Source organism: Lagopus muta, chromosome 25 (genome assembly GCF_023343835.1).
Source record: "Lagopus muta isolate bLagMut1 chromosome 25, bLagMut1 primary, whole genome shotgun sequence".
NCBI classification, from domain to species: domain Eukaryota; kingdom Metazoa; phylum Chordata; class Aves; order Galliformes; family Phasianidae; genus Lagopus; species Lagopus muta.
Genome location: NC_064457.1, coordinates 4,755,567 through 4,780,286, shown reverse-complemented (window position 1 = coordinate 4,780,286; position 24,720 = coordinate 4,755,567). Strand labels below are relative to the sequence as shown.

Below are 24,720 nucleotides of genomic sequence, written 5' to 3'. Positions count from 1 at the left end.
GAGATGTTTCTGCACTCAATAGGATCTTTGTACTTCCCCTAGTCACACATGGCATGCACAAACCCAAATAAAGGACTCACACTGGAGTGTCATTCCCCAGACACCAAGATCCTCTCATATTCCCTGTGTGCCAGGTATGAAATAGCCTTTGTGCTCTATGCAGTATCTCTGATGCCCACACACACACATGCAACTTCACACATCAGCACAGCCTACGGATCTGTTTTGTGAGGGCTTTTCTTTCAATCAGATTCTATGTGATGCCAGCAGCACAGCACTGGCACTGAAAATCATTTCTACGTGACATCAGGATGGCAGCATCTCTCCTCAGGCCAGCTGTTGTATCAGGCAGTGCTGGCTCAGGTGGGACCACAGGACAAAGAGCATCAGAACCAAGCCCATCAAAGCCCAGTGTAACCACAAAGAAGAGCTCTTACCCCTCGCCAAGGACACAGTAGCACAGTCCTCCCCTTGCTCTGCTGCAAGTGTACATCTCTACAGCCCAACCTACTATTCTCCTCCTGCCTTGTCAGGCTCCTTGAAGGTCCAGTGCATTCAAAGGATGGAGCTTTCATGGTAAGCTATGTTTGGATCTGGCCTTGGCCTCTGATAGAAGGGGATCCATGCTGAGATGGCAGGGACAGGTGAAGAATGCCTTCTGGTGAGTGAAAGCAGAGGGAATAGAGAGAACTCTGGAGGTGATGCAGATGTAGGAAACTATCATGAAAAGCACAGTGTAAGGACGATGATGACAACAGGAACCATAAAGCCCAGAATAAAGCCTGACGGGATCCCCGCAGGCCAGTCCCAGAAGAGGCCCCTCATCCCAGTAGAAACTGACAGTGATATTCCTGGTACCCAGCCTGTAGCCAGGCAACAAGGACCATGTTGAGACCCACAGGTACTGATCGCTCCATGCTGTGACAAAGGTGAGGCCAGGGTCAGGAGAGACATGGAGCAGATAATGACAAACAGGAGCATGTGACAGCTGGGATGCTCTGTTTAGCCCAGGAGAATGCACTGAATCAGAAAAGTCCTGTTCTCCTTTGCCATGGCCCTGTGCTTTCAGAAGGAGGTGATGTCAGAGTGAGATTTTCCAGCTCAATAAGAGCAGCAGCAGACTTCACACAGGATGTCATTTCCTGGCTTATGTGGTGCTCTCATGGCCTCTGCTGATCACTGCTGGAATCAATCTCTCTCCATCTCCTCTCTCTCTCACTTCTTCCACAGACACGTGTACACAAAGTGTACATCCTTCAACGTGTTCATCCTTCTCAGGCATCCATTCACCCATTCTTTACCACAAGAGCGATCCTGGAAGAAAAATACAAATGATAGTCTCAAGTATAGAATTTTTCTTGTTCCTAACTTTTTCTCTTCTGACTCATACTTGGCTCAGAAATCCTCGGTCCTCTCAATCCTAATACTCAGAAGAAGCTTCTGTGAGGGAATGGGTGTAACAGAGTCCAGAAAATGAAAAGGCAGCGTAAGTGGAAACAGCCACACAGCCCGTATCATTAGCTGGGATGTTTTCCATTCATTACATGGGCTACAGAGCATGGTCTCTTTTGTCTATAGCACTCCCAGGTCTAGAGCAGTGCAGGGCCATCATACTAACAACAAAAGTGTCCTCTCCTCTCTGGATCAAGTCAAGAAACCCTCTTACCTCTCTGAGACATGCCCTGCTACGAACAGTGGGTGCCATGCCCATCCAATGGTACGACCTCACCAGCCATCACCTGAAAGCAGCCATGTGTCAGGCACAGTAAAAACCATACTGTCATCATTAAATCCCTCCCCATGATTGCAGCCCTGCTTGGCCTCAACGTCAGTGCATACCTACAGAACACCTCTGTGGGAACCTCTACCTCTGCAGCAATTGACAGCATCCTCAGCTGCGATGCAGTCTCCATCACTTCTGGGTGCTTTGATCTCTTCCGAATTTCCAGACACTACGATGGCAGAAGGTGCCCACCATGCTCAATTCCCCATTTTCTACCCTTTTCTCTCTTTTCCTTGTATTCCCTTCTTTTGGGTGTATAATTTCCCCATAGCCAACCTGAGTTCTATGGGACCAACACAAAGATTGCATTTTTAAATCTTGACCAGGGGGGATGTGCACAGATTTTTGGCAGCTCTGGTGCTGCCCACACAACATGGCTGTGTGGAAGAAAACTCATTTCCCTCTACAGTGTCACTAATGTTACCTGCATCCCAGTCCCAGCCTCCATGAGATCCTTTTAATAGTGATCTCAAGTTGCTAGGATTGAAGGGCAGCCCTGGACTGCACATGATAATGTGAGGATTTCATCATGTGGAAAGCATTTGTATGGAAGAATTACTACTAGAAAACCATGCATCATCTTCTCTGCTCCTCCCAACCCTGAGATTTCTACATGGAACTTAGGGAAGGAAGTTTTTACTTCTTACTGAAGCATGCTGAGACCGAGCCTCCTGTTTGTGAGTGAGCAAGAGGCAGAAAACCACCTCCCAGCCCCAAGACGACAGAGCTGCCGGAAATGACTCTGCTGGCTGCACAGGCAGGGCACTCACTGCCATAGCAACACCCACAGGTAACAACACCAGTTCTCTTATAAGCCCGAAGCTCAGAGCCAAGCCCTGTTCCTCCTCTCTGGCTAATCAGGACTGCAGATCCCCAGTGGAAGCACACACCTTCACCCACTGGCTCACAAGCACTCCCACAATCACAGCCCATCAGTGTGAGCACAGGCCCTCAGCTCATCCAATACCCCTGCCTGGAGCCTGGCTTCTCTTCCCCTGCATGTGGGTCTCCTCCTTTGCTCAGGATTGGCCAGCCTGCTGTTTGCTGGCCAACAGATGCGTGCAGTCACCCACTCCTCTCACACACATCCCCACACTTGTGCTGATCCCTCAGACATTGCCATGGCATCTCAGCCTGCCAATCCTCCTTTCCCAGGCTTTGTGTTTCCTTACCCATCTCTCTCCCAGACTTGAATGCTCTTTCCTCCTGGTCACTGGTTTAATCCTGATGTGCTGTGGATGTTGTTTTGGTTGTTGGTACCCAGATCTCTTCTGCACAGCAGTCTCAGCATCTACTGGCCTCGACCTTGAGGTATTTCCACATGAGAAAGAGAGCCCAGTTTCAGTGTTGCACAGACAAGTCAGGATTTAATAAGGAGACAGGATGGACTGCATTGATCAGGCACAGGGCTCATCCATATATGCAGATGTACTGACTGGAACTTTTGTCCTTTTTCCCTACAGTGCATCCCCTTATTCCTCCCCTCTCCTCTCTCACCATTCCCTAGCCACTCTTTAAAATGTTTGCATAGCCCCACAAGTCCCTCTAGAGCAATCCTAATTTTCATTTTCATCTTGTCTCTTGTCACTTACAGAGCTCAACCTCATCTAATTCAAATCTAACACATGGAGTTCCCCATAGCTGAAGCTGAAGCTGATCATCTATAGCTGAAGAGGTATAGTTTCACCAATTGTCATCCTATTTGGTTAGAGATCGGGGTCATCCTGTGCTTTGTTTATCAGTTTCATTTTACTTGTAATTCCCTTTAAGCTGATAAGGGACTTGATCCACAGCCTTCACGAGCCTGTAGCCCTCCCTGTGAACACACCTTACAGTGGCCTCAGCTGAATTCACACCTCACTGCCAGAGGCCCTGAATCTTGTCACACAGTCTCATACTCTCAAAACAGAGCCACTGAGGAGATCACATGCAGATGTCTGTGACACCAGCACTCATGAAAGTGTGCAGCTGGAACGCCTTTCTCCGGAGGATGCCGAGCGGTGCGAGGGACGCGTTCCATGTCAGCACTGCCAGCTCGGCGGGGCCGGGAGGGGGGAGCGGCAGCGCCCCCTGCGGGCCCGGACGGCACTGCGCCCCCGGCCCGCCCCAAGCGGTTCGTGCCCGGCCGCAGCCCCGGCTTCGCTTCCCGTGCGCCCAAGGCGCAGTAATACAGCGCCGCGTCCCCGAGCCGGGGCCGGGAGAGCCGCAGGACGCTGGAGCGGCGGTCTGCCGACACCCACAGCTGCCCCTCCGGGTCCGGCACCTCCTTGGAGCCTTTAACGGCGCTGACGAGGAATGCGGGGCCTCGGCCCGGGAGCTGACGGTACCACTGAATGACTTCGCTGAACTGTGTGTTGGGATGTGAGCAGGTGATGTTGATGCCGATGCCCTCGCTGGTCTCTACCGAAGGCTCCTGCTGCACCTGGGCTCTGCTCACAGCCACTGATGAGAAGATAAGAAGAAGTAAACTCAGAAAATTCCTTTGCTGCTACAGAAAATATAACACGGGATCCAAGCCAGCAGGAAAAGCCACTGAGGTTAAAAGGTCGTGAAGTAAGCACCAGTGTGGGAAGGGCTATCTATAGGCAGGAGAGCAGGGGGAAAGGGCAGACGGGAGAGAACCGCGGGCTGAGCTCTGTGGAGAAAGGCAGGCTGAATGCAGAGGAGAGAAGAGCACGAGGTCAGAAACGAAACGGACAACCAGAGGCAAGCGAATTTCAGGAATTTCATGCCAGAGGATAGAGAGGTGCCCTCGCTCGTCGGAAAGAAGCCAGATAGACAGAGGCGAGCGCGACCCCGGCCCCCCGCAGTCCCGCAGTCCGGCCCCGCCGGCGGCAGCCCCGCGCACCCAGCAGCACCGCAGCCAGCCCCGCCAGCCCCGCGGCCCGGCACTGCCGCATCCCGCCGCTCCGCCGCCCGCGCCGCGCTGCCCCCGCCAGCTCCGGCTCTGCTCCGCCCGCGCCGCCTCCTCCCCGCCGCCGCCGCCGCCAGCTCCGCCCCGGGGCTGCGCCCTGCGCCGGCGGCACTCGGGCTTGCTGCGGGCTGCCAGTGCTGGGCGCCTTTGCGCGGGTAACGGGGTTTGGGTTCTGCGTGTCCTGCAGCGCAGCCAGGGCTCTGCGGTGTAGGCGGAGAGCTGAGGAACAGCTGCAAAAGCCCCTGCAGTATAGAAGAAAGCAGCTGCTCGCCTGCAGTGTCCCCAGCGAGCGTGTCAGGCGGTAACACAGACGGGACTGGAATGGTCGGGGAGCGCAACGCGGCCGAATCCTACTCCACCGCTGTGCACAGCGATGCCGCAGATCCAAAGCCCGGCAGCGGCAACGGGTCGTGTGCTGCTGCCCGGAACGCGGCACCCCGAGAGCTCCTCGGGTCCCGCAGCTGCTGCTGCCCGTGGTGCTGCTGTCGCCGCTCGAGGAGCCCGAGAAAGGCCGGCAGCGGCGCCGAGCGGGCCGCTGGGAATGTGCAGCATCGGGCTTCGAATGTGTGGGAGAAGCCAAGAGGGAGGCTGGAGGCACAGAGTCCCTGTCCAGTGTTCAGCCGGATCCAAAGCTGAGCCCGGATCTCAGAGACATCCACTCCGTAAAATCTCGTTTTTGGTTGTTTAGTCAATCCATCCCTACCCCCATCAGCCCACACGCAGTGTGTGAGCAGTGAATTGACTCCACCTGCTTGTGCTGAATGCCACATCTCTCTCTCTCGACAGTACAGCTGGGTGGTTATGGGGATAAAACCTGCCCCTGCTGCATTTGGTTGTGGCTCAAGAACCACCCCTGTTTTGTTAGACGATCATGGACCTCTCTTCTTGTAGCAGCACACAGCACATGCCAAGGACATCTTCAAAGCGTGGTGCTTCCAGCAGCTGGCATTAAATCTACTCATGCCACTCTCCAGTAACTGGATATTTGTCCATCCAGTGTACACAGGACAGAGAGAGATGGTGCAGAATTAAGAAAAGATTCATAAGAGTACAAGAATCTCTGCGGGGATTGATCACATTGATCAAGCAGATATGAATGGCCCACTGCACTCGGCTCTGTCACTCCTCGTATGTTCACACATATCCCAGTATGAGATAGTATAGGTCTGTCTCACACCAACCCCTGTCCGTGTCCTGATTCACAACTGCATCACTTTCCACGTCCAGGTTTGCCTTCATGCAAGTGGTGTTTTCTTGATTCCTCATCAGCTAGTGTGAATGGTGACATTTATTTCTTCCCATCATTGCCATGTACTCCTTTGGTGTCTGTTTCTGTAGGATTCCTGATTGGCTCCCCTTTTCTCTCAGCCTGTTTCATGAGGTCCTGACAGCTCTTCCCATTCATGGGTCCCCCCCCCCACATGCTTATAGTGCACTTTGTTTAGTCATGGAGAGCATTCATGGGAAGTTAAACGCTGCTGGTGCAGCACTGATCCCCGAGGGACCCCTTTATAGATTCCTGTCCCCAGCTCTACTATGAATAGCAGTTAGCACAGCCTGAGCCCAGCAGATCATCTAGTTTTCCACCCGCATTATTGTACACTTACCCTTGCCATAACTCACCTTTTGGTTGTGAGGGGACTACAAAAAGGCAGTCAAAATTCTCTCACCAAAATCTAAGCACATAACATTCACTGCCCTCCATTTTTCAGTCTCGTACAGGATGCATTGAGGTTGCTCAGGCATGCTTTGCTCTGTGTGTAACCAGGCTGGCTGCTGCTAATCACTGTCTTGTCCTTAGTATGTATGACATACTAATATCGAGATATTTCCTCTGAAACACTGTAGGAAGGAGCAAAGGGAATAAAGTTGGCATGTTGTTCCCTGGATCCTCTTTCTTCTGCCTTCTGAGGATGGCTGTGATTGCTGTGAATGGAATACAACTGATGTGTTGCTCCCTGAGTCCTTGGCTTGACAAGTCTCTGTTGGGCATTGCATTTAGCAAAGGAGAAGCTCTTCCCTTATCCCTGAGGAACTTCAGTAATGGAATCAGCTGGAGTGCACCATACCCAGCTTTGCTCTGTGTGCCAGAGGGTATAATGTCAGAAACAGAGTTCCTTCATAGATGGAGAAGATGGAGCTCTCTATGGAAATGTTCTGCACAGTGTGATTTGGGTAAATCTACTGGTTGTGTCTGATGCTGAAGAAAGATGGGGTTCCCAGCACCAGAATGAAGCTGTGATGTATTTTCTGGCACTAGACCTCTTCCCATTGAATCTTAATAAATCCAACACTTAATTTCACACTTTGTTGTTCTGCCTTTCTTTGGGGATCTGGAAAGGATCCTGAACAACTTCTGCTCCCATGCTCTCATCCCTGGGGCAAGAGAGGCCAGCCGAATTTTCTTGAGAGCAGTGTGAGGTGGGCTAAGATCATATCCAAGAGCTGGGCCACTTCTTGCCAGAAGGGCCCCAAGGAGCCCCTTAAGGAGTGATTCTGCATGATGCCATTTGCCTTTGTTGTACTCTTCCAGCACAAGAGCAGAGGTGTATGGCCTGTAAACGCTTGAGTCTCTCTATCAATCATTCATAGGTTGCCTTCAGCAAGGACTGAACACAGCATAAAGCTGGAAATGAAACTGAACAGCACGGGAAATAGATGTGCTGCCTGTATCAGGAATGTTTTGCATTCGATTGGATTTCCTCAGAAAATATTATAGTTGTCTTTTCCCCTCAGAGATCTCTATTAGTGCCCTTCAAAACCAGCCTCAAGTGACCTGCTCGCCTTCCATACAGTTCTTGGCTCCCTGAAATGAGGGTCCTGTGGCAACACTGCTGTAGGAATGATTCTTGTCTGCTCCTGCTGCTCCCCACACTCAGTGTCTACTCTGGGAGTGATTTTATTTCCTTCTTCAGACTCATCAAATATTTGCAGCACCCTTTATTGTGTCCTTCCCTGATTCTGTGGAAGAAGGGTGGCTTCTACTAAATCCAACAGCAGTGGCAAAAGCTAACTGGACATAGCAGTGGTTGTACCTGGGTAAGAGAAACACGAAGATGTAATGTATGCAAAGGAACAGTTGAATCTGGCAACTGCCAAAGCATTTGGTCTAGGCATGTTTTTGAGGGAAAGATTTTCAAAGCATGGCAAGTGTGTATTTCTCCCTGTGGGGAGATGTAAACTGATACTGAAATTCCCCTGCATTCCCCAGGCTTTGTGCACCTGCAGTCAGATCTCCTGCACTTCAGCCAAGCCTCAACAGTGCAGAAGGGCTGCTGCTGGGAGGTGTCAGGTGAGGTTTTATTTGGGGATGATGGCAGGGCTGGATTTGGATGGTGTTGTAGGTAGGGTTATCCCAGTCATGGCACTCTTCAGCACAGTGTCTTCCTTGGCCCAGTTGTTCCCAAGAGGACAGAATCCACAAGTTCCCTGTACCTTGCATTTTTTTTTCTGTTTTCCACCTAGAGACCTGCAGTTACACCTTCAGCTTGGCCACTCCTGGTCCTTTTTTTCATTAAAAAGATCACAGTGTCCACAGATCATCTTGTCATCTGTGGAATGCGGGGAATCCTAGCGTAGCCTGAGGTGGAACAGACAGGCAGAGAAAGGTCAGTGACTCCGTCACCTTTCTCCACACAGGCTTGAGGAATTCACCACAAGCCTCTTGTGTCCTGTCTCAATTCCAACACACTGTTTTGTGTCTATTGCAAGAAATCTCCTAAAAAACAGGAACCATGACGTGATGGAAACACAAGTGGAGAATGCCTTCTGCTGAGTGAAAGTAGAGGGAGCAGGGAAAACTGGGAAGATGATGCCAATGTCAGAGCCTATGATGAAAAGCAGAGCATTTTGGAAATGAGGATCAGAAACAACAAGTTCCTGTCCCAAAGCCCAGGCGCCAAGCAGACCCAGCAGCACAGGGAGAAATGGACAACGATATTCCTGGTGTTACTCAATCTACTGTGTACATAAATTGAAGAGCAGCACTGAGAAGACTAGACATACAGAGATTCCCAGATGGCTGTGCCTTTCACCTGGTAACAGTAATACTTCTCCTGATGACACAGAAATTCTCCAGTTTAGGGAACAATTCTATTCCAGATCTTCATGAAGATGAACTTGCTAAGGAAAACATAGAATGTGATCCTCAGGTGCCTTTCACTTCCCAGTGGCAAAGGAGAGGCCATTCCCATCAAGACTGGGGGAGGTATGAAAAAGATAATGACAAACAGGACCGTGTGCACCTTGGAAGATCAGTGTAAGCCCAGAAGAATCAATTTGGTCACCAATGTCCTGCTGTCCTTTGCCATTGCTCTAAGGTTTCTGGGATCACTTCTGTGTTGTTGAAGACATTACCCTCAGGCGCAGTGTCATCACATCCCTCCTCCTGGTCTCTCCATCTATTCCCTTCTCTCTCAGTTGTTGCATCTTCTGACTAACAGCTCACTGAAAACAAAGGCTACATAAATGCACTCGCAAAGCACAGACATGAACAGAAATAAAAGCTCACGCACACTTCAGGCACATCTGCGCACTCATCACTCATGCTCATGCACACACGTGGCTGCAGAGGCAGGGGCTGAAACCACGGGGAGCTGACTGAGGAGACATTGAGGACTTTTCTGGAAGAGCAAGGCTGCAGTGCTCTGAGCAGGACAAGGCTCCAGATGAGCTGCCAGCACGGTTTGCAGATGTGCAGGGACAGCCCAGTGAACGGGACCCCAAGCAGGTCATGCAGTTTCACCACAAGGCAGTGGGATGAGGAAGAGAATTGAAACCCAGCAGTCCAGCCCATGTGCCTTGGAATCTGAACACATCCAGACCACTGGAGCGAGTTGGGATGGAGAAAGAGGAAGACATGGCAGATCTGCATGCAGGGAAGCCCCAGGCCAGCATCACTTGCCTGAGATGGATCCATCTCAGCACTTGAGCTGAGTCCTCTGCCACAACTCACTCATTCCTGGCTCAGAAGTCCTGGAGCCTCTCAATCCCAGCACTCAGAAGAAGCCTGCATGACGGAATGGTTGTGGCATAAGCCAGGGAATGAACAAGCAGCATGAAGGGAAGCAGCCACACAGCTCATGTCAGTGACTGTTTTCCATTCATCAGTAGCTTTGCAGAAAATTGTCACTTCCATGAAGGCTATGCCTGGGCCTGGGGCAGTGCAGGGTCTCCATTAAAGGCAGCTCGATTCCTTCACCCTCTAATCAACATCTCTCACTTATTTCCTCTCGGTAACCACACGAGTCTGAAGCCCTTCTTCCATGTCCTTTTCTGATCATGCCTGAATGGAGCTTGGTTGAGGTGCATTTTCCACTGAGAGAGAGACAGCAGCCTTGTTGAAACTGACCAGGCTTTTCACATCATGCCCCTTTGTTCATTTTTATAGGTGCATAAGCTTCTTCCTTTGGATCAATTTCTGAGAGTCCAGAGATTGTTTATCTTGGAGGAGTCGAAGAAGGGATCATATCAGTGCTTACAAAATATCAAAAGGAAAGGTGTAAGAGTGTCAGAGACAGATTGTGTTTTTGCAGTGGAAGTTTCCAGTATTTTCTGTAGATAGCATAGGATAAGTAACCTTTTACAAAGAAAACTCCTGAACAGAGTAAAGTTGACACTGGGTCCTTCCGATCTGGGTAGAAGTGGCACAGGCACTAGGGTACAGGAGAGACAGAATGAGTAAAAATATTGCCCTCCTATCACTATAAAAAGCCCAGAACATATCCAAAGATGATGGGTTGGTAACAGACACAGTATGGAAGCATAATGGTAGCTATGGAAGTGTAACATAGCTATGGAAGTGTATGTAGCAAAAGCATGGGAAGACTGTGAGCCTGAGACGCTCAGTCAGTAAGAGCCAGGGAGGCTTTACCTGCGTCGGAGGGTATATATTGCAATGGATTTCACTGACTGGTGCACAATTTCTGCCTTGTGAGTAGGGGGTGTTCGCCCACTATTGCAGTACTGAATAAAATGCCCTTCACAGAGATCTTTGCCTGATGGGAAATTTTTGATCTTGAGCACGTTTCTCATGAGAGGATGGGACCAAGATCTTTTCAGTGGTGCCCAGTGTGGGAAAAGGCACCAACTCGTACACAGGAATCTCCATCTGAACATGGCAAAGAACTTCTTTACTTTGAGTGTGAAAGAGCAGAGCACTGGAACCAGCTGCCCAAAGAGAATTTGGCATCTCCTTCTCAGCACATACTGAAAACTCACCTGGATGCTTTCCAGTTTGACCTCATCTAGGGAATGTGCTTTAGCATGGCAGTTGGACTGGATGATGTCCAGATGTCCCTTCCAATTGCTACAGTTAAGTGACTCTGTGATTCCACCAGCCAACTAAATGGATCATTGGTGTGCTCCTGGGAGTTGCATGAATTGCTCCTCCTATGTCCCTGTGCTCTGCTTTCTCATCAGTGTCTCTCCCAGGTTCAACTTCAGCACTGACCCACGTCCTGCTGTAAGTAGTGCGTGCCATGCCAGCACATGTCCAGTGCGTGCCTTCTGGCCTGACCCCTTTGGTCAAAAGCTGCAACGACACAGTTCCAGAACTCCACTGTCATACCTGTGCCCCCTTCTGTATCACAGACAGTCCTGTCTGCCTCCTTCCATAGCTCCTTCCTGCAGAACGCTGCTCTGAGATCCTCCACCTCTGCTGCCGTTGGCAGCATCCTCAGCAGTGATGGAGTCCCCATCGGTTCTGGGTACAGTGAACTCTCCTGCTTTGTCAGATGCTACTGCAGCAGATGGTTTCCCACTGTGCTAAAGCCACTGATGAGAGCCCAGGTCATGTCCCCTCTGAACCCAGAAAGTATGCTGAACTGAGGACTGAGATCCTGGCCATGGATGTCAGGAAGGCTGAGTGTCCAGTGCTCTCTTCTAAAAACAGGGCAGCTAGGGCTCACTGGAAACAAAACTAAAGCCAAATTTCCCCATCTTCTACTCTGTCTTCTCTCTTCCTTTTCTTCTACATGTAGATCTGAAGACCTCAAAAGCCTTCCTTGGGTTTGTTGGCTGCTCTCCCTCTGCAGGGCACATCCAGATAGGTTTTTTGTGGATTCTTTTCAATTGGCGATGGGCACAAATTTTTGTCAGCTCCTGGTAACTGCCTGCACTGATAGGGTAATCTCAAAGTGAAAACATTTCTCTCTTCAGAGTCCTTACAGTTGTTTGTATCCACACCTTTGCCTCCACGTTTCATTTTTGTGGTTGTCTCATATAGCCAAGGAAGAAAGGCAATCTTTGCTGTGAGGGGATAAGGTGAGGACATGAAGGGGGACTTTCATCCTCTGGAGAGACGGAGAGATGTGGATTTGATAGATGGTGAACTCTGTGGAGAAGCAGTGGGTTGGATGGTTGCAGTTGAGAGGAAGTGTCTGCCCTGGCTTCTCTGACAACACGTCCAGTGTCTGCCACTATACTCTTTTACATACTTTTAGCATCAATTCTGTTTACTATCCCTTTTTCTGAAAGATCTCCTTTAGTTACACCTACAAAGAGTCTGAACTGACCGACTGTTGACATTTTGCTATTCTCTTTGATGCAGCAAAAAAGAAATGGTCCATACCCAGGAGATTTCTCTTCTGATCATAAAAATGGAAATGGAACAGTCAAGTCTTCTGGGAACTGCAGTTCATTCTTCTCTTCTGAGACACGTAACGGAACTATCAGCAATCCATGGTACTCCAGAATTAACACTTTCACTCCCAGTGCACAACACGATGATATGGTATGGAACGCCGATAACAGAAATTGTAAACCATGACCGCCCCACTGCACTGAATCAGGCTGACTTCCCTTGCCTCCTCCAGACCTGATCAACACTAGAGCTGAGGCACTGGCCTCACCATGGCAATTGTGCCCTATGAATCTTTGAGCCTTTAATCACAGCACTTCAAAGAGTCCTTTATTAGAGAATGGTCATACCATAAATCTGGAAATGAACTGGTAGCACTGCAGAAACCAAAAACCACCCCACATAATGAGAAAGGACAGCTTGCATTGAAGGATGGCTAGTCAGAAAATTATGGCCTGTATCAATCGTGCCTGTGAACCTGCAGCGATGAACGACCAGTATAAAAGGCAGCCCAGTTCCCATCTGTGCCATCAGCTTCTCTTGCCTTCTTCTGGTTGGGAATCAGGTAAGTGTGAAGCTCTCTCTCCTTTTAACTGATTAGAAATATAATCAGATAGTGGATCTCCATGCTTTGGGAGACCATGTCTGCACAGAGAGTGCTTGGGACACAGCTTACACGGCTTTAGATCCATGCACTCAAAGACAGGCTCTCTGAGACAACTCACTGTAGGGTCCTGGCATGCTGAAGGGATGGGACCTCATTTCTCAGCCTTCTCCTCTAACCTTAGTTGTTGCCTCGTCTCCTTTGTGAGAGGCTACTCAGGCTGTCCCTCAACGTATCCATTCTCTCTTCTTCATCTGTCTTTCTGTCTTTCCCAGGTGCACCTCCAGTCCCAAGTCATGTCCTGCTACACCCAGTGTGTGCCATGCCGGCCCTGCGGCCCGACCCCTCTGGCCAGCAGCTGCAATGAGCCCTGTGTCAGGCAGTGCCAGGACTCCACCATCGTCATTGAGCCCTCTCCCGTGGTGGTGACCCTGCCCGGACCCATCCTCAGCTCCTTCCCGCAGAACACCGCCGTGGGCTCCTCCACCTCCGCTGCTGTTGGCCGCATCCTCAGCTCTGAGGGCGTGCCCATCACCTCGGGGGGCTTTGACTTGTCCGGCTTGGGCAGCCGCTCCTGTGGCAGAAGGTGCCCGCCCTGCTGAAGCCACTGGTCCCTGAGAGATTCGTCCATGAGCCACGAACACGATGCTGGATCAAGAAGGAATCTTCAAGCCCCTGCTTTCAGAATTCCTGACCCTACTCGGGTACTCAAGGAAATGCTGAAAGTAAGAGGCAATTCCATGGTTTCTGAAGACATGGCTCATGTCTATTTTGATTGTCCTCTACCGAACCCTTTATCTCCATTTTCTTTTCTTCTCTTCCTTTTCCCCCTCCCTTTATCTTTTATGGGCTATGAGGCTCCTCAGAACCATCCTGTTCCCTTCCAGAAAGGCAGGCACAGGCCTTGCATGACCTCAGAGTTGGGGTTGGATTAATCTTGCACTGTGGAGCCTCTGCTCAGTAAGACTTCATTTTTCTCTGTAAACATTCATTAAAGATTTCTGCATCTCATTTGAGCTTTTGATTCTTCATTCCACCATGTATGGCCTCCTCAACTGCCCAGGGATCATTGCTTTGCTCTTGGTAGGTAGGAGGTGAGTGTATGTAGAGACCCTTCACCACTGCCAGAAGAATGGGAGGTTGTGACACTCTGCAGAGGCTGCTCTCTTGGGCACTGTCCCTTGCAGCAGATCTCTGTGTCTATGGCAGAACAGGGTACTATCGGCCTGTTCCTTGCAACGTTTCTGCCCAAAGCTAAGCCCAGAAGTATTTTAAAGGGAGAACACAACCTCTGCTCAGCTTATGGAAAAAGACACAATAGTGTGGGAGGCCATGGGTGTAAGTCACCTTGCTGGCTCTTAGGAACAGGGCTCCTCCTGTTCTCATCAGATTGGCACTGGGGAAGCAAGAGAGGATAGCAGACATACTATAAATGTGAAGAGTTCTCCGTGGTGTACAACAGAGCTTGTATCGTCATTTATGCCATTTTTGTCACCTAAGACATAGGTGTGTCTGACTCACATTGGCCTCAGCGAATCACGGCTGCGGGCGCAGCGCTCGTTTCTGTCGAGAACTCAGGGCGGCGCACCCCGGTCAGGATGGAGTTTGGCGGCCATGCAGGCAGCGCCCCCTGCGGGCCCGGACGGCACTGTGCCCCCGCCCCGCCCCAAGCGGTTCGTGCCCGGCCGCAGCCCCGGCTTCGCTTCCTGTGGGTCCACGGCGCAGTAATACAGCGCCGCGTCCCCCAGCCGGGGCCGGGCGAGACACAGGGCGCTGGAGCGGCGGTCTACCGACACCCACAGCTGCCCCTCCGGATCCAGAACCTGCTTGGAGCCTTTGACAGCGCTGACGAGGAATGCAGGTCCTCGGCCCGGGAGCTGACGGTACCAGTAGATGACCTCGCTGGACTGTATACTGGGGTGTGAGCAGGTGATGTTGATGCCGGTGCCCTCGCTGGTCTCTGCCGCCGGCTCCTGTTGCACCTGGGCTCTGCTCACAGCCACTGCCGAGAAGAGAAGCAGCAGCAAAATCAGAAAATCCATTTTCTTCCGCAGAAATTTCATGCAGGAGGAGAGAGAGGTGCACGAGGTCAGAAAGATGCCAATCGTACAGAGGCGTTCGCGGCCCCGTCCCCCCGCAGCCCCGCAGTCCGGCCCCGCCGGCGGCAGCCCCGCGCACCCAGCAGCACCGCGGCCAGCCCCGCCAGCCCCGTGGCCCGGCACTGCCGCATCCCGCCGCTCCGCCGCCCGCGCCGCGCTGCCCCCGCCAGCCTCGGCTCTGCTCCACCCGCGCCGCCTCCTCCCCGCCACCGCCGCCGCCGCCAGCTCCGCCCCGGGGCTGCGCCCTGCGCCGGCGTCAGTCGGGCTTGCTGCGGGCTGCCAGTGCTGGGCGCCTTTGCGCGGGTAGGGGGGTTTGGGCTTTGCGTGTACTGCAGCGTAGCCCGGACTCTGCGGTGTAGGCGGAGATCTGGGCAACGGTGGGAAACCTCCTCTGGCACAGGGGAAACAAGCTGCCCTCCTGAAGCATCCGTAGAGAGGAGGGCTGGCGAGAGCAGACGGGACGGGAACGGTCAGGGAGAACGACGCGGCCGAATCCTGCTCCTCACGCTGTGCCCGGCGCTGCCGCAGATCCAAAGCCCGGCAGCGGCAACGGGTCGTGTGCTGCTGCCCGGAACGCGGCACCCCGAGAGCTCCCCGAGTCCCGGGTCCCGCAGCTGCTGCCGCCCGAGGTGCTGCTGTCGCCGCTCGAGGAGCCCGAGAAAGGCCGGCAGCGGCACCGGGGCGGGCGGCTGTGAGTGTGGAGCATCAGGCTTTGACACTTTTACACTCCTTTTTGAAGTATATATAAATGCTTATAATGCACTTCGTCCAGTCTTGTTGAAGATTAATGGCAAATCAAACAGTACTGTTTCAGCACTGATCCGTGAGAGACTCGTTTATTGATTCCTGTTCCCAGCTGTGCTCTGACTTGCAGCCACAACGGTTAGAGCACAGCAGATCGTCTAGTTTTCCACCTATGTTATTGCACACTTACCCTTGCCATAATTCACCGATTTAGTGGTGAGGAGACTATAGGACAGGCTGTCAAAATGATCTCATCATAATCTAAGCACATAACATTCCCTGCCCTTAGTTTTTCAATCTTGTATGTGATTTGCCTGCTGTATAACCAGGCTGCCTGCCACCTATTACTGTGTTGTTCCTTGTGTCTTTGACAATGGCATCTGAAGACATTTCCTCTGAAACACTGTAGGAAGGAGTGAATGGAACACAACTGATATGTCGATCTCTGCATCCTTGGCTTGACAAGTCTGCACTGTTGGGCCTTGATTTAGGAATTGAGAAGCCCTTCCCTTATCCCTGAGGAACTGCGGTAATGGAATCAGCTGGAGTGCACCATGCCCAGCTGTGCTCCGTGTGCTGGACGGAATAATGTCAGAAACAGAGTTCTCTCATGTGAAAAGAAGATGGAGCTTCTATGGAAAGGGTCTGCACAGTGTGACTTGGGTAAATCCACTGGTTCTGTCCGATGCAGAACAAAGGTGGGGTTCCCAGCACCAGAAGGGAGTTGGGATTTATTTGCTGTCTCTAGACCTCTCCCTATTGTGTTTTACTAAATACAGCACTTATTTTCACAGTTTACTGCTGTGCCTTTCTTTGGGGATCTGGAAAGAATGCCACCCAACTTCTGGTCCCATTCTCTCATCCCTGGGACAGAACAGGAGGAGGAAAAAGAGTCCAGCAGAATTTTCCTGAGAGCAGTGTGAGAGATGAAGTCATGACCAGGAGCTGGGCCTGCAAGAAGGGCCTCAAAGAGCTACTAAGGAGTGACCCAAGCTGATATTTCCCTTTCTTGGACTCTTCCAGTGCCGTTTGCCCAAATGGATTTGTACTGACCAGAAATGCTTGAGTCCCTCTTCCAGCTACTCTTAGGGTGCAAGGACTAAATAAAGCATAAAGCCTGAAAATGAAATTGAACAGCACAGGAAAACAATGTGCTGTCTATATCTGCACTGTTTTGCATTCAAGCGGAGCTTCTTAGAGAATATTATTGTTGTCTTTTCTCCTCAGAGATCTCTGTTGTACCCCTCAACACCAGCCTCAAGTGACCTGCTTGCCTCCCTGAAATGAGGGCCCTGTGGCAACACTGCTGTAGGAATAATTCTTGTCTGCTCCTGCTGCTCCCCACACTCAGTGTCTACTCTGGGAGTGATTTTATTTCCTTCTTCAGACCCATTAAACGTTTGCAGCACCCTTTATTGTGTCCTTCCCTGCTTCTGTGGAAGAAGGGTGGTTTCTTCTTAATCCAACAGCAATGGCAAAAGCTAACTGGACATAACAGTGGTTGTCTTAGGATAAGAGAAACACGAAGATGTAATGTATGCAAAGGAACAGTTGAATCTGGCAACTGCCAAAGCATTTGGTCTAGGCATGTTTTTGAGGGAAAGATTTTCAAAGCATGGCAAGTGTGTGTTTCTCCCTGTGGGGAGATGTAAACTGATACTGAAATTCCCCTGCATTCCCCAGGCTTTGTGCACCTGCAGTCAGATCTCCTGCACTTCAGCCAAGCCTCAACAGTGCAGAAGGGCTGCTGCTGGGAGGTGTCAGGTGAGGTTTTATTTGGGGATGATGGCAGGGCTGGATTTGGATGCAGGCGGGGGTGTCCCAACCACAACATTCATCAGCGCAGTGTCATCAGCAGCCAGTTGTTCCCAAGAGGACAGAATCCACATGTTCCCTGTGTCTTGCCTTTCCTGTTGTTTTCTACCTAGAAGCCTTCAGTCACACCTTCAGCCAGGCCAATCCTGGCTCCCTTTTTTGTTGAAAGAAACACAGCATCCACAAATCATCTCATCATCTGTGAAATGCAGGGAATCATGGAATCATAGCACATGCTGAGGTAGAACAGACAAAGACATGTAGCCTTAATGGAAGCTAAACCACAATCCTTTTGAGTCCTGCCTCAATTCCAACACAGTCTTTTGTATCTTTTTAAAGAAATCTCTTAAAAAGTGGTGAAATGGAAGCACAAGTGCAGAATTCCTTTTGGTGAGTGTCAGAAACTACCATGAAAGCAGAGCACTTTGGTCAGTAAGGACAGGAACCATGAAATTCCTCTCCCAAAGGCCAGGGTCCCAGCACCACAGGGGAAGTGCACAGTGATATTACTGCTGTAATTGTGTATGTGAATCAAAGGGCAACACTGAGAAGATTAGACAGTCAGTGATCCTCAGATGACTGCCTTTCACCTGCAAATACAAGTGCTTTTCCTGATGACACAGAAATTCTCCAGTTTTGGGAACAATGCTTTACCAGATCTCAAGAAGATGAACTTGCTAAGGAGGACATACACTGGGGTCCTCAGGTGCCTTTTGCTTCCCACGGTGACAAAGGTGAGGCCATTCCCATCAAGATTAGGAGACATGTGGAAGAGAAAACAAAAACACGACCATGTGTCAACTGGTGTGGTCTGATTAAATCATAAATATCAATTTGGTCACCAATGTCCTGCTCTCCTTTGCTATGACTCTAGCAATGACAGCATGATCACTGCTGTTTCATTGAAGCCACTGTCCCCAGTGTCACTACATCGCTCCTACTGGTCTCTCTAGGTGTTCCCTTCTCTCCCAGTTGCTGCATCCTCTGACAAACAGTCCTCTGAAAATAGGACTACTTAATCCCAAAGAAGCCAACAGATTCCCATAGAAACTTCTTTCCACCTGAGCCAGAAGATGGGATGGCCTTATAGAAGCAAATGAGTGTTGGAAATGCTGGGGGCACCAGGGAAAGACTAGATCTAGGCTGCAGGCTCTGATCAGCTACACACAAACACATCAGCCTTCCCTGCACTTTTTCAAACTTTAGATGCCCAGGTTGCACCAGTACCTGACACCAGTACACAGATGGGACTCTGTGGGCTTCGGGACCAGCTGAACCTGTGCACATGGTTAGTCCAATTCTGTGTACATGTGCGCTTGTACATGCCATGTGTGCAAACACACAAACGCACCTGTGCCTGCATACAGGTATTCTTAGATCAAATCTCTTATACAAGCACATTCAAACAGTGCGCAGAAACACAAAACACAGAAACAAAAGCTCACACACACTTCAGGTACGTGTGTGCACTCATCAGTCATGCTCGTGCACACACATGGCTGGAGAAGCAGAACGTCAGGCCATGCGGAGCTGACTGAGGAGTCACTGGGGACTTTTGTGGTAGGGCAAGGCTGCAGTGCTCTGAGCAGGACAAGGCTCCAGATGAGCTGCCAGCACAGTTTGAAGACGTGCAGGGATGGCCCAGCGAGAGGAGCCCAAGGAGGTCACACAGTTTGACGGAATGAGGAAGAGAATTGAAACAGGTGAAATTGGTGAGCAGTCCAGCCCACCTGCCATGGCATCTAAACACAGAAGACCACTGGAGATGCTTGGAATGGAGAAAAAGAGGAAGACTTGACAGATCTGCATGCAAGGTAGCCCCAGGCCAGCATCACTTGCCTGAGATGGATCCATCTCAGCACTTTGAGTCCTCTGCCATCACTCACTCATTCCTGGCCCAGAAGAGCTATGGCCTCTCAATTTCAGCACTCCGAAGAAGCCTGCAGGAGGGAATGGTTGTGGCATAAGCAAGGAAATGAACAAACAGCATTAAGGGAAGCAGCCACACAGCTCATGTCATGGACTGTTTTCCATTCTTCACAAGCACCTTAGAAAATTGTCACTTCCATGAAGGCTATGCCTGCACTTGGGGCATTGCAGGGTCACCATAATTCCTTGGATTCCTTCACCCTACAATCAACATCTCTCACCTATTTCTTCTTGGTAACCACGTGGGTCTGAAACCCTTCTCCCACATTATTTTTGATTATGCAGATACCTTATGTGCTGGGTTCTGGTGCTGATTCTTATGGGAGGGAGAGGGTAGGAGGGGGACTGTGTCAGAATCTATGTGGGGCTTGTCTCAGACAGATTTTCCAATAAGAGAGAGACAGGAGCCTCATTGCATTTGGCTTTTCCTTTTAGATCATCTATGGATGAAGCAAAGACTGCATTTTGTCTATTTCTGCAATTTTATATGGCCATAAGTATCTTCCTTTTGACCAAAGGCTGAGAGTCTTGGGACTGTTTAGCCTGGAGAAGACAAAGAGGAGATCTTAACAATGCTTATAAATATGGAAATGGCAGGTGTCAAGAGGATGCAGCTAGATCCTTTTCAGAGGTGCCCAGTGACAGAACAGGTGGGAAAAAGCACAAACTAGTACACGGGAAGCTCCATCCAAACATGGAAGATAACTTCTTCACTTTGAGCATGAGTGAGCAGAGCACTGGAACAAGCAGCCCAGAGAGATTTTGGAATCTCCTTTTCTGGAGATATTCAAAACCTACCTGGATGCTTTCCTGTTCAGCCTGATCTAGGGAAAATTCTCTGATTCCATTAGCCAAAAAAATGCTACATTGGTGTGCTCATGGGAGGGTGGTGGTCTGCTCCTCATATGTCTCTGTGATCTGCTTTCTCCTCAGCGTCTCTCCCACATACAGCTTAAGCCCTGATCCTGTGCCTGCCGTACCAGCCTTGTGGCCTGACCCTGCTGGTCAAAAGCTGCAATGACACAGTGTCAGAAGACCAACGTCGTCACTGCGACCCCTCCTGTGATGGTCTTGTTTGCCCCCATTGACAGCTCATTCCTGAAGAGCCATACTGTGAGATCCTCCACCTCTGCTGCCATTGGCAGCATCTGCAGCTGTTACAGTTTCTCATCAGCTCCAGGTGCTGAAAACCCTCCTACATTTACAGATGCTGCTGCAGCAGATGATTCCCCACTCACTGAAGCCAGTGATGAGATTCCAGACCAGCTCCCCTGGGGACCCAGAAGGTGTTGCTGAACTGAGGACTAAGAACGTGGCCATTGATGTCAGGAAGGCTGAGTGTCCAGTGCTCTCTTCTAAAAACAGGGCAGCTAGGTCTCTCTGAAAACATGACTAAAGCCCAATTTCTCTGTCTTCTAATCCCTCTTCTCTCTTCCCTTTCTTCTCTCCTTGTACACCTGAAGACCCCAAAAGCCTTCCTGGGGTTCTGCTGGCTGCTCTCTCTCTGTGGGGGAGGCAGACAGGTTATCAGCAGGATACCTGCAATAGAGGATGGGCACAAATTTCTGTCAGCTGCTGGTTACTGCGTGTACTGACAGCTTGCTCTCCAGATGAGAACATTTCTCTCTTCAGAGTCCTTACAATTGTCTGCATTCCAACGTTTGCCTCTACACGATCCTTTTTCTGCTGGTCTCATGTAGACTGGAAGAAAGGCAATCTTTGTTGACAGGGCAAGGATAAGGCGAGGACATGAAGGGGGACTTTCATCCTCTGGAGAGATGGAGAGATGTGGATTTGATAGATGGTGAACTCAGTAGAGAAGCAATGGGTTGGACGGTTGCAGTTGAGAGGAAGTGTCTGCCCTGGCTTCTCTGACAATGTGTCCAGTGTCTACCATTACACTCTTTTATATAATTTTATCTCAATTCTGTTAACAATCCCTTTTTCTCAAGGATCTCTTTTAGTTAGACCTAAAACGAGTCTTCTCTGACCTACTTTTGATTTTTTGCACCCATCTTTGATACAGCAGAAAAGAAATAGTCTTTGTCCCAGGTAGATTTATCTTCTGACCAGAAAAATGGAAATGGAACAGAGAACTCTTCTGGGAACTGTAGTCCGTTCTTCTCTTCTGAGACAGGTAACAAAACTATCAGCAATCCATAGAAGAAGAGAATTAGCTCTCTAACTTCAATACACTACACGATATTATGATGTGGAATACTGTCAACAAAAGTGATAAAACCATGACAGCCCCTCTGCACTGAGCTACGCTGACTTCACTTGCCTCCTCCAGATCTGATCATCACTTGAGCTGAGGCTTCAGTCTCATCACTGCAATTCTGCCCTATGAATTTTTGAGCCTTTAATCACAGAACTTCAAAGAAACCTTCATTAGAGAATGGTCACATCATTAATTTGGAAATGGAAAGGTAGAACTGCTGGAAACCAAAAAACAGCCCATGTAATGAGAAGGGACAGCTTGCGTTCAAGGTTAGATAGTCAGAAAATTAAGGCTTGTATCAACCGTGCCTGTGGTCCTGCAGTGATGAAGGACCAATATAAAAGGCAGCCCAGTTCCCATCTCTTCCATCCACTTCTCTTGCCTTCTTTTGGTTGGGAACCAGGTAAGTCTGAAGCCCTCTGTTATCCTCTTAACTGAATAGAAATGTTATCAGATAGTGGGTGCCATGCTATGGGAGACCACAGTGGAGATAATGTCTGTACAAACTTTGCTTGGGCCACAGCTTACACGGGTTTAAATTGATGCACTCAGAAAGTCTCTCTGGGTCAGAGAGCTCACTGTAGGGTCCTGGCATACTGAAGGAACGTGACCTCCTTTCTCAGCTTTCTCCTCCAGCCTTAGTAGTTGTCTTGGGTATCCAGGCTGCCCCTCACATATCCTCATGCTCTACTTCCTTTTATCCCTCTCTCCCAGGTGCACCTCCAGTCCCAAGTCATGTCCTGCTACACCCAGTGTGTGCCATGCCGGCCCTGCGGCCCGACCCCTCTGGCCAGCAGCTGCAATGAGCCCTGTGTCAGGCAGTGCCAGCCCTCCACCATCGTCATCCAGCCCTCTCCCGTGGTGGTGACCCTGCCCGGACCCATCCTCAGCTCCTTCCTGCAGAACACCGTTGTGGGCTCCTCCACCTCCGCTGCTGTTGGCCGCATCCTCAGCTCTGAGGGCGTGCCCATCACCTCGGGGGGCTTTGACTTGTCCGGCTTGGGCAGCCGCTCCTGTGGCAGAAGGTGCCCGCCCTGCTGAAGCCGCTGGTCCTGGATAAATTGTTCCAGAAAACAGGAACGTGGTTCTGTATCAACAAGACATCTTCAAGCCCCTGCATTCAGAATACCTGACCATCCTCAGCTACTCTATGAAATGCTGGCAGGAAGGGGCAATCCTGGGCTTTCTGACAGCCTGCCTCATGTCTCAGCTGTCATTCCTCATTCCTACTTATCTCTGTCTCCACATCTTCTCTGATTTTTTTTTTTTTTTTTCCTGTTAACCTCTAGGATGTGAGATTCCTCAGAACCAGTCCATACTCTGATAGAAAATAAGCCATGTGCCCTGCATGAAATCAAACATGGGATCATGGGAATCCTGTACTGTGGAGCCTCTGCTCTGAGTGATCTCATTTTCCTATTTAAACATTCATTAAAACTTTCTGCATCTTAATTTAAGTCTTTGATATTTCTTCTGACGTGCACAGCCTCCAGAGGTACAAAGAGAAAGACTTTGCTCCTTGAGTGTATAGGATGAATGTTTATGGAGGTCCTTCTCCATTCCCAGGAGAATGAGAGGTAATAACACACTGTAGAGACTGCTCTCTTTAGCTTTGCACCTGCAGTTGAAGCAGAGTGTTTATGCCTACAACTGCCCCCAAAGAGAACACAGCCTCTGCAGCACTCACAGGTAAAACTGTGCGGAGGGCCATACGAACATAGCATCCTGCAGCCTCTGAGGAACAAGGCTCCTCCTGCTCTCATATGTACTGCCCTGGGGAAGGACAAGAGAGTAGGAGATGGAATAGGACTGTGTGGATGTAAAACACAGCTTGTGTTGTCACTTATGCCAGCCTACCTACCTCAAAAACAGCTGTGTCTGACTGACACTGGTGGCAGCGACTGGCTGCTACGGTCGCTTTGCTCGAGAGCTCAGGGCGGCGCACCCCGGTCAGGATGGAGTTTGGCGGCCATGCAGGCAGCGCCCCCTGCGGGCCCGGACGGCACTGTGCCCCCGCCCCGCCCCAAGCGGTTCGTGCCCGGCCGCAGCCCCGGCTTCGCTTCCGTGCGCCCACGGCGCAGTAATACAGCGCCGCGTCCCCGAGCCGGGGCCGGGCGAGACGCAGAACGCTGGAGCGGCGGTCTGTCGACACCCACAGCTGCCCCTTCGGGTCCGGCACCTCCTTGGAGCCTTTGACAGCGCTGACGAGGAATGCGGGGCCTCGGCCCGGGAGCTGACGATACCAGTAGATGGAATACCCGATCTGTATGTTGGGGTGTGAGCAGGTGATGTTGACTGCAGCCCCCTCGGTGGTCTCTGCCAACGGCTCCTGTTGCACCTGAGCTCTGCTCACAGCCACTGCCGAGAAGAAGAGAAGCAGCAAACTCAGAAAATCCATTTTCTCCCCCAGAAATTTCATGAAGGAGCAGAGAGGTGCACGAGGTCGGAAAGAAGCCGAACAGACAGAGGCGAGCACGGCCCCTTCCCCCCGCAGCCCCACCGGCGGCAGCCCCGCGCACCCAGGAGCCCCGCGGCCCGGCACTGCCGCATCCCGCCGCTCCGCCGCCCGCGCTGCCTCCTCCCCGCCGCCAGCTCCGCCCCGGGCTGCTCCAAACCACCTCGCTGTCTGTAGGATGTCACGTAGTGGCATCTTAATTTACCTGCTCCAGAATACACCGTTGAGGAAGGTATTAATGGAGTACAGTTGGTCAGTAGTTCCCTGAAACTGCAGCATAGGAAGTTCCACACAAATATGCGCAAGAACTTCTTTACAGTGAGGTGACGGAGCACTGGAACAGGCTGCCCAGGGAGGTGGTGGAGTCTCCTTCTCTGGAGATGTTCCAGACCTGCCTGGATGCCGACCTGTGCGACCTGCTGTAGGGAACCTGCTTTGGCAGGGGCTTGGACTCAAAGATCTCTGGAGGTCCCTTCCAACCCCTACAATTCTGTGATTCTGTGAGTTCCCCTTCTCAGTCCTGCTAAATGTTTGTTTTTGATGCATGTTGCTTTTCCTAGCTACGACAACCACCCCT

General features: G+C 50.7%; 3 protein-coding genes and 2 gene segments (V, D, J or C); 2 read left to right on the top strand and 3 right to left on the bottom strand.

Annotated features, from left to right (window-relative positions):
• LOC125684518 (feather keratin Cos1-2-like) overlaps positions 1 to 23,286 on the top strand; it is a 44,763-nt gene extending 21,477 nt beyond the window's left edge. The window contains exons 1-3 of one of the 4 annotated variants that reach the window (XM_048926705.1): positions 20,682 to 20,841; positions 21,520 to 21,604; positions 22,403 to 23,286. In XM_048926705.1, the coding sequence (XP_048782662.1) occupies positions 21,545 to 21,604; positions 22,403 to 22,729 (387 nt within the window). In that variant the 5' untranslated portion in view covers positions 20,682 to 20,841; positions 21,520 to 21,544 and the 3' untranslated portion in view covers positions 22,730 to 23,286. Of the gene's footprint in view, positions 1 to 20,681; positions 20,842 to 21,493; positions 21,605 to 22,402 lie in introns of those variants that run through there. The other 3 variants (XM_048926704.1, XM_048926706.1, XM_048926707.1) reach the window with 3 other exon arrangements.
• On the bottom strand, positions 3,747 to 4,703 carry LOC125684498 (T cell receptor alpha variable 4-like; the record flags this gene model as incomplete). The annotated part of the segment is given in 2 exon segments: positions 3,747 to 4,225; positions 4,632 to 4,703. Coding segments are annotated over 2 exon segments (531 nt in total), but the record flags the coding sequence as incomplete, so codon positions are not given.
• LOC125684404 (uncharacterized) lies at positions 5,071 to 13,482 on the top strand. The gene is made up of 5 exons (XM_048926529.1): positions 5,071 to 5,097; positions 5,159 to 5,359; positions 11,289 to 11,404; positions 12,775 to 12,841; positions 13,156 to 13,482. The coding sequence occupies exons 1-5, from the start codon at positions 5,071 to 5,073 to the stop codon at positions 13,480 to 13,482; spliced, it is 738 nt and encodes a 245-aa protein (XP_048782486.1).
• On the bottom strand, positions 13,481 to 15,110 carry LOC125684505 (T cell receptor alpha variable 4-like). The segment is given in 2 exon segments: positions 13,481 to 14,882; positions 15,059 to 15,110. Coding segments are annotated over 2 exon segments (480 nt in total).
• Positions 23,287 to 23,371: 85 nt separating the features above from the next.
• LOC125684403 (immunoglobulin iota chain-like) lies at positions 23,372 to 24,283 on the bottom strand. The gene is made up of 3 exons (XM_048926528.1): positions 24,208 to 24,283; positions 23,550 to 24,046; positions 23,372 to 23,461 (listed from the first exon to the last, which is right to left on the bottom strand). Exons 1-3 carry the CDS (start codon positions 24,236 to 24,238, stop codon positions 23,372 to 23,374), a joined length of 618 nt encoding a protein of 205 aa, XP_048782485.1. The 5' UTR covers positions 24,239 to 24,283.
• Between the last annotated feature and the right edge of the window lie 437 nt (positions 24,284 to 24,720).

Coding starts and splice junctions, on each gene's coding strand:
- LOC125684403 (XM_048926528.1), bottom strand. CDS start 24,238: ATGCGGCAGTGCCGGGCCGCGGGGCTCCTGG. Junction 24,047..24,207: donor CCGGGCCGCGGGGCTCCTGG/GTGCGCGGGGCT, acceptor TCTTCTCGGCAG/TGGCTGTGAGCAGAGCTCAG. Junction 23,462..23,549: donor CAGACACAGCTGTTTTTGAG/GTAGGTAGGCTG, acceptor GTCCTTCCCCAG/GGCAGTACATATGAGAGCAG.
- LOC125684404 (XM_048926529.1), top strand. CDS start 5,071: ATGCCGCAGATCCAAAGCCCGGCAGCG. Junction 5,360..11,288: donor ATCTCAGAGACATCCACTCC/GTAAAATCTCGT, acceptor TCTGTATCACAG/ACAGTCCTGTCTGCCTCCTT. Junction 11,405..12,774: donor GGAGTCCCCATCGGTTCTGG/GTACAGTGAACT, acceptor ATGAACGACCAG/TATAAAAGGCAGCCCAGTTC.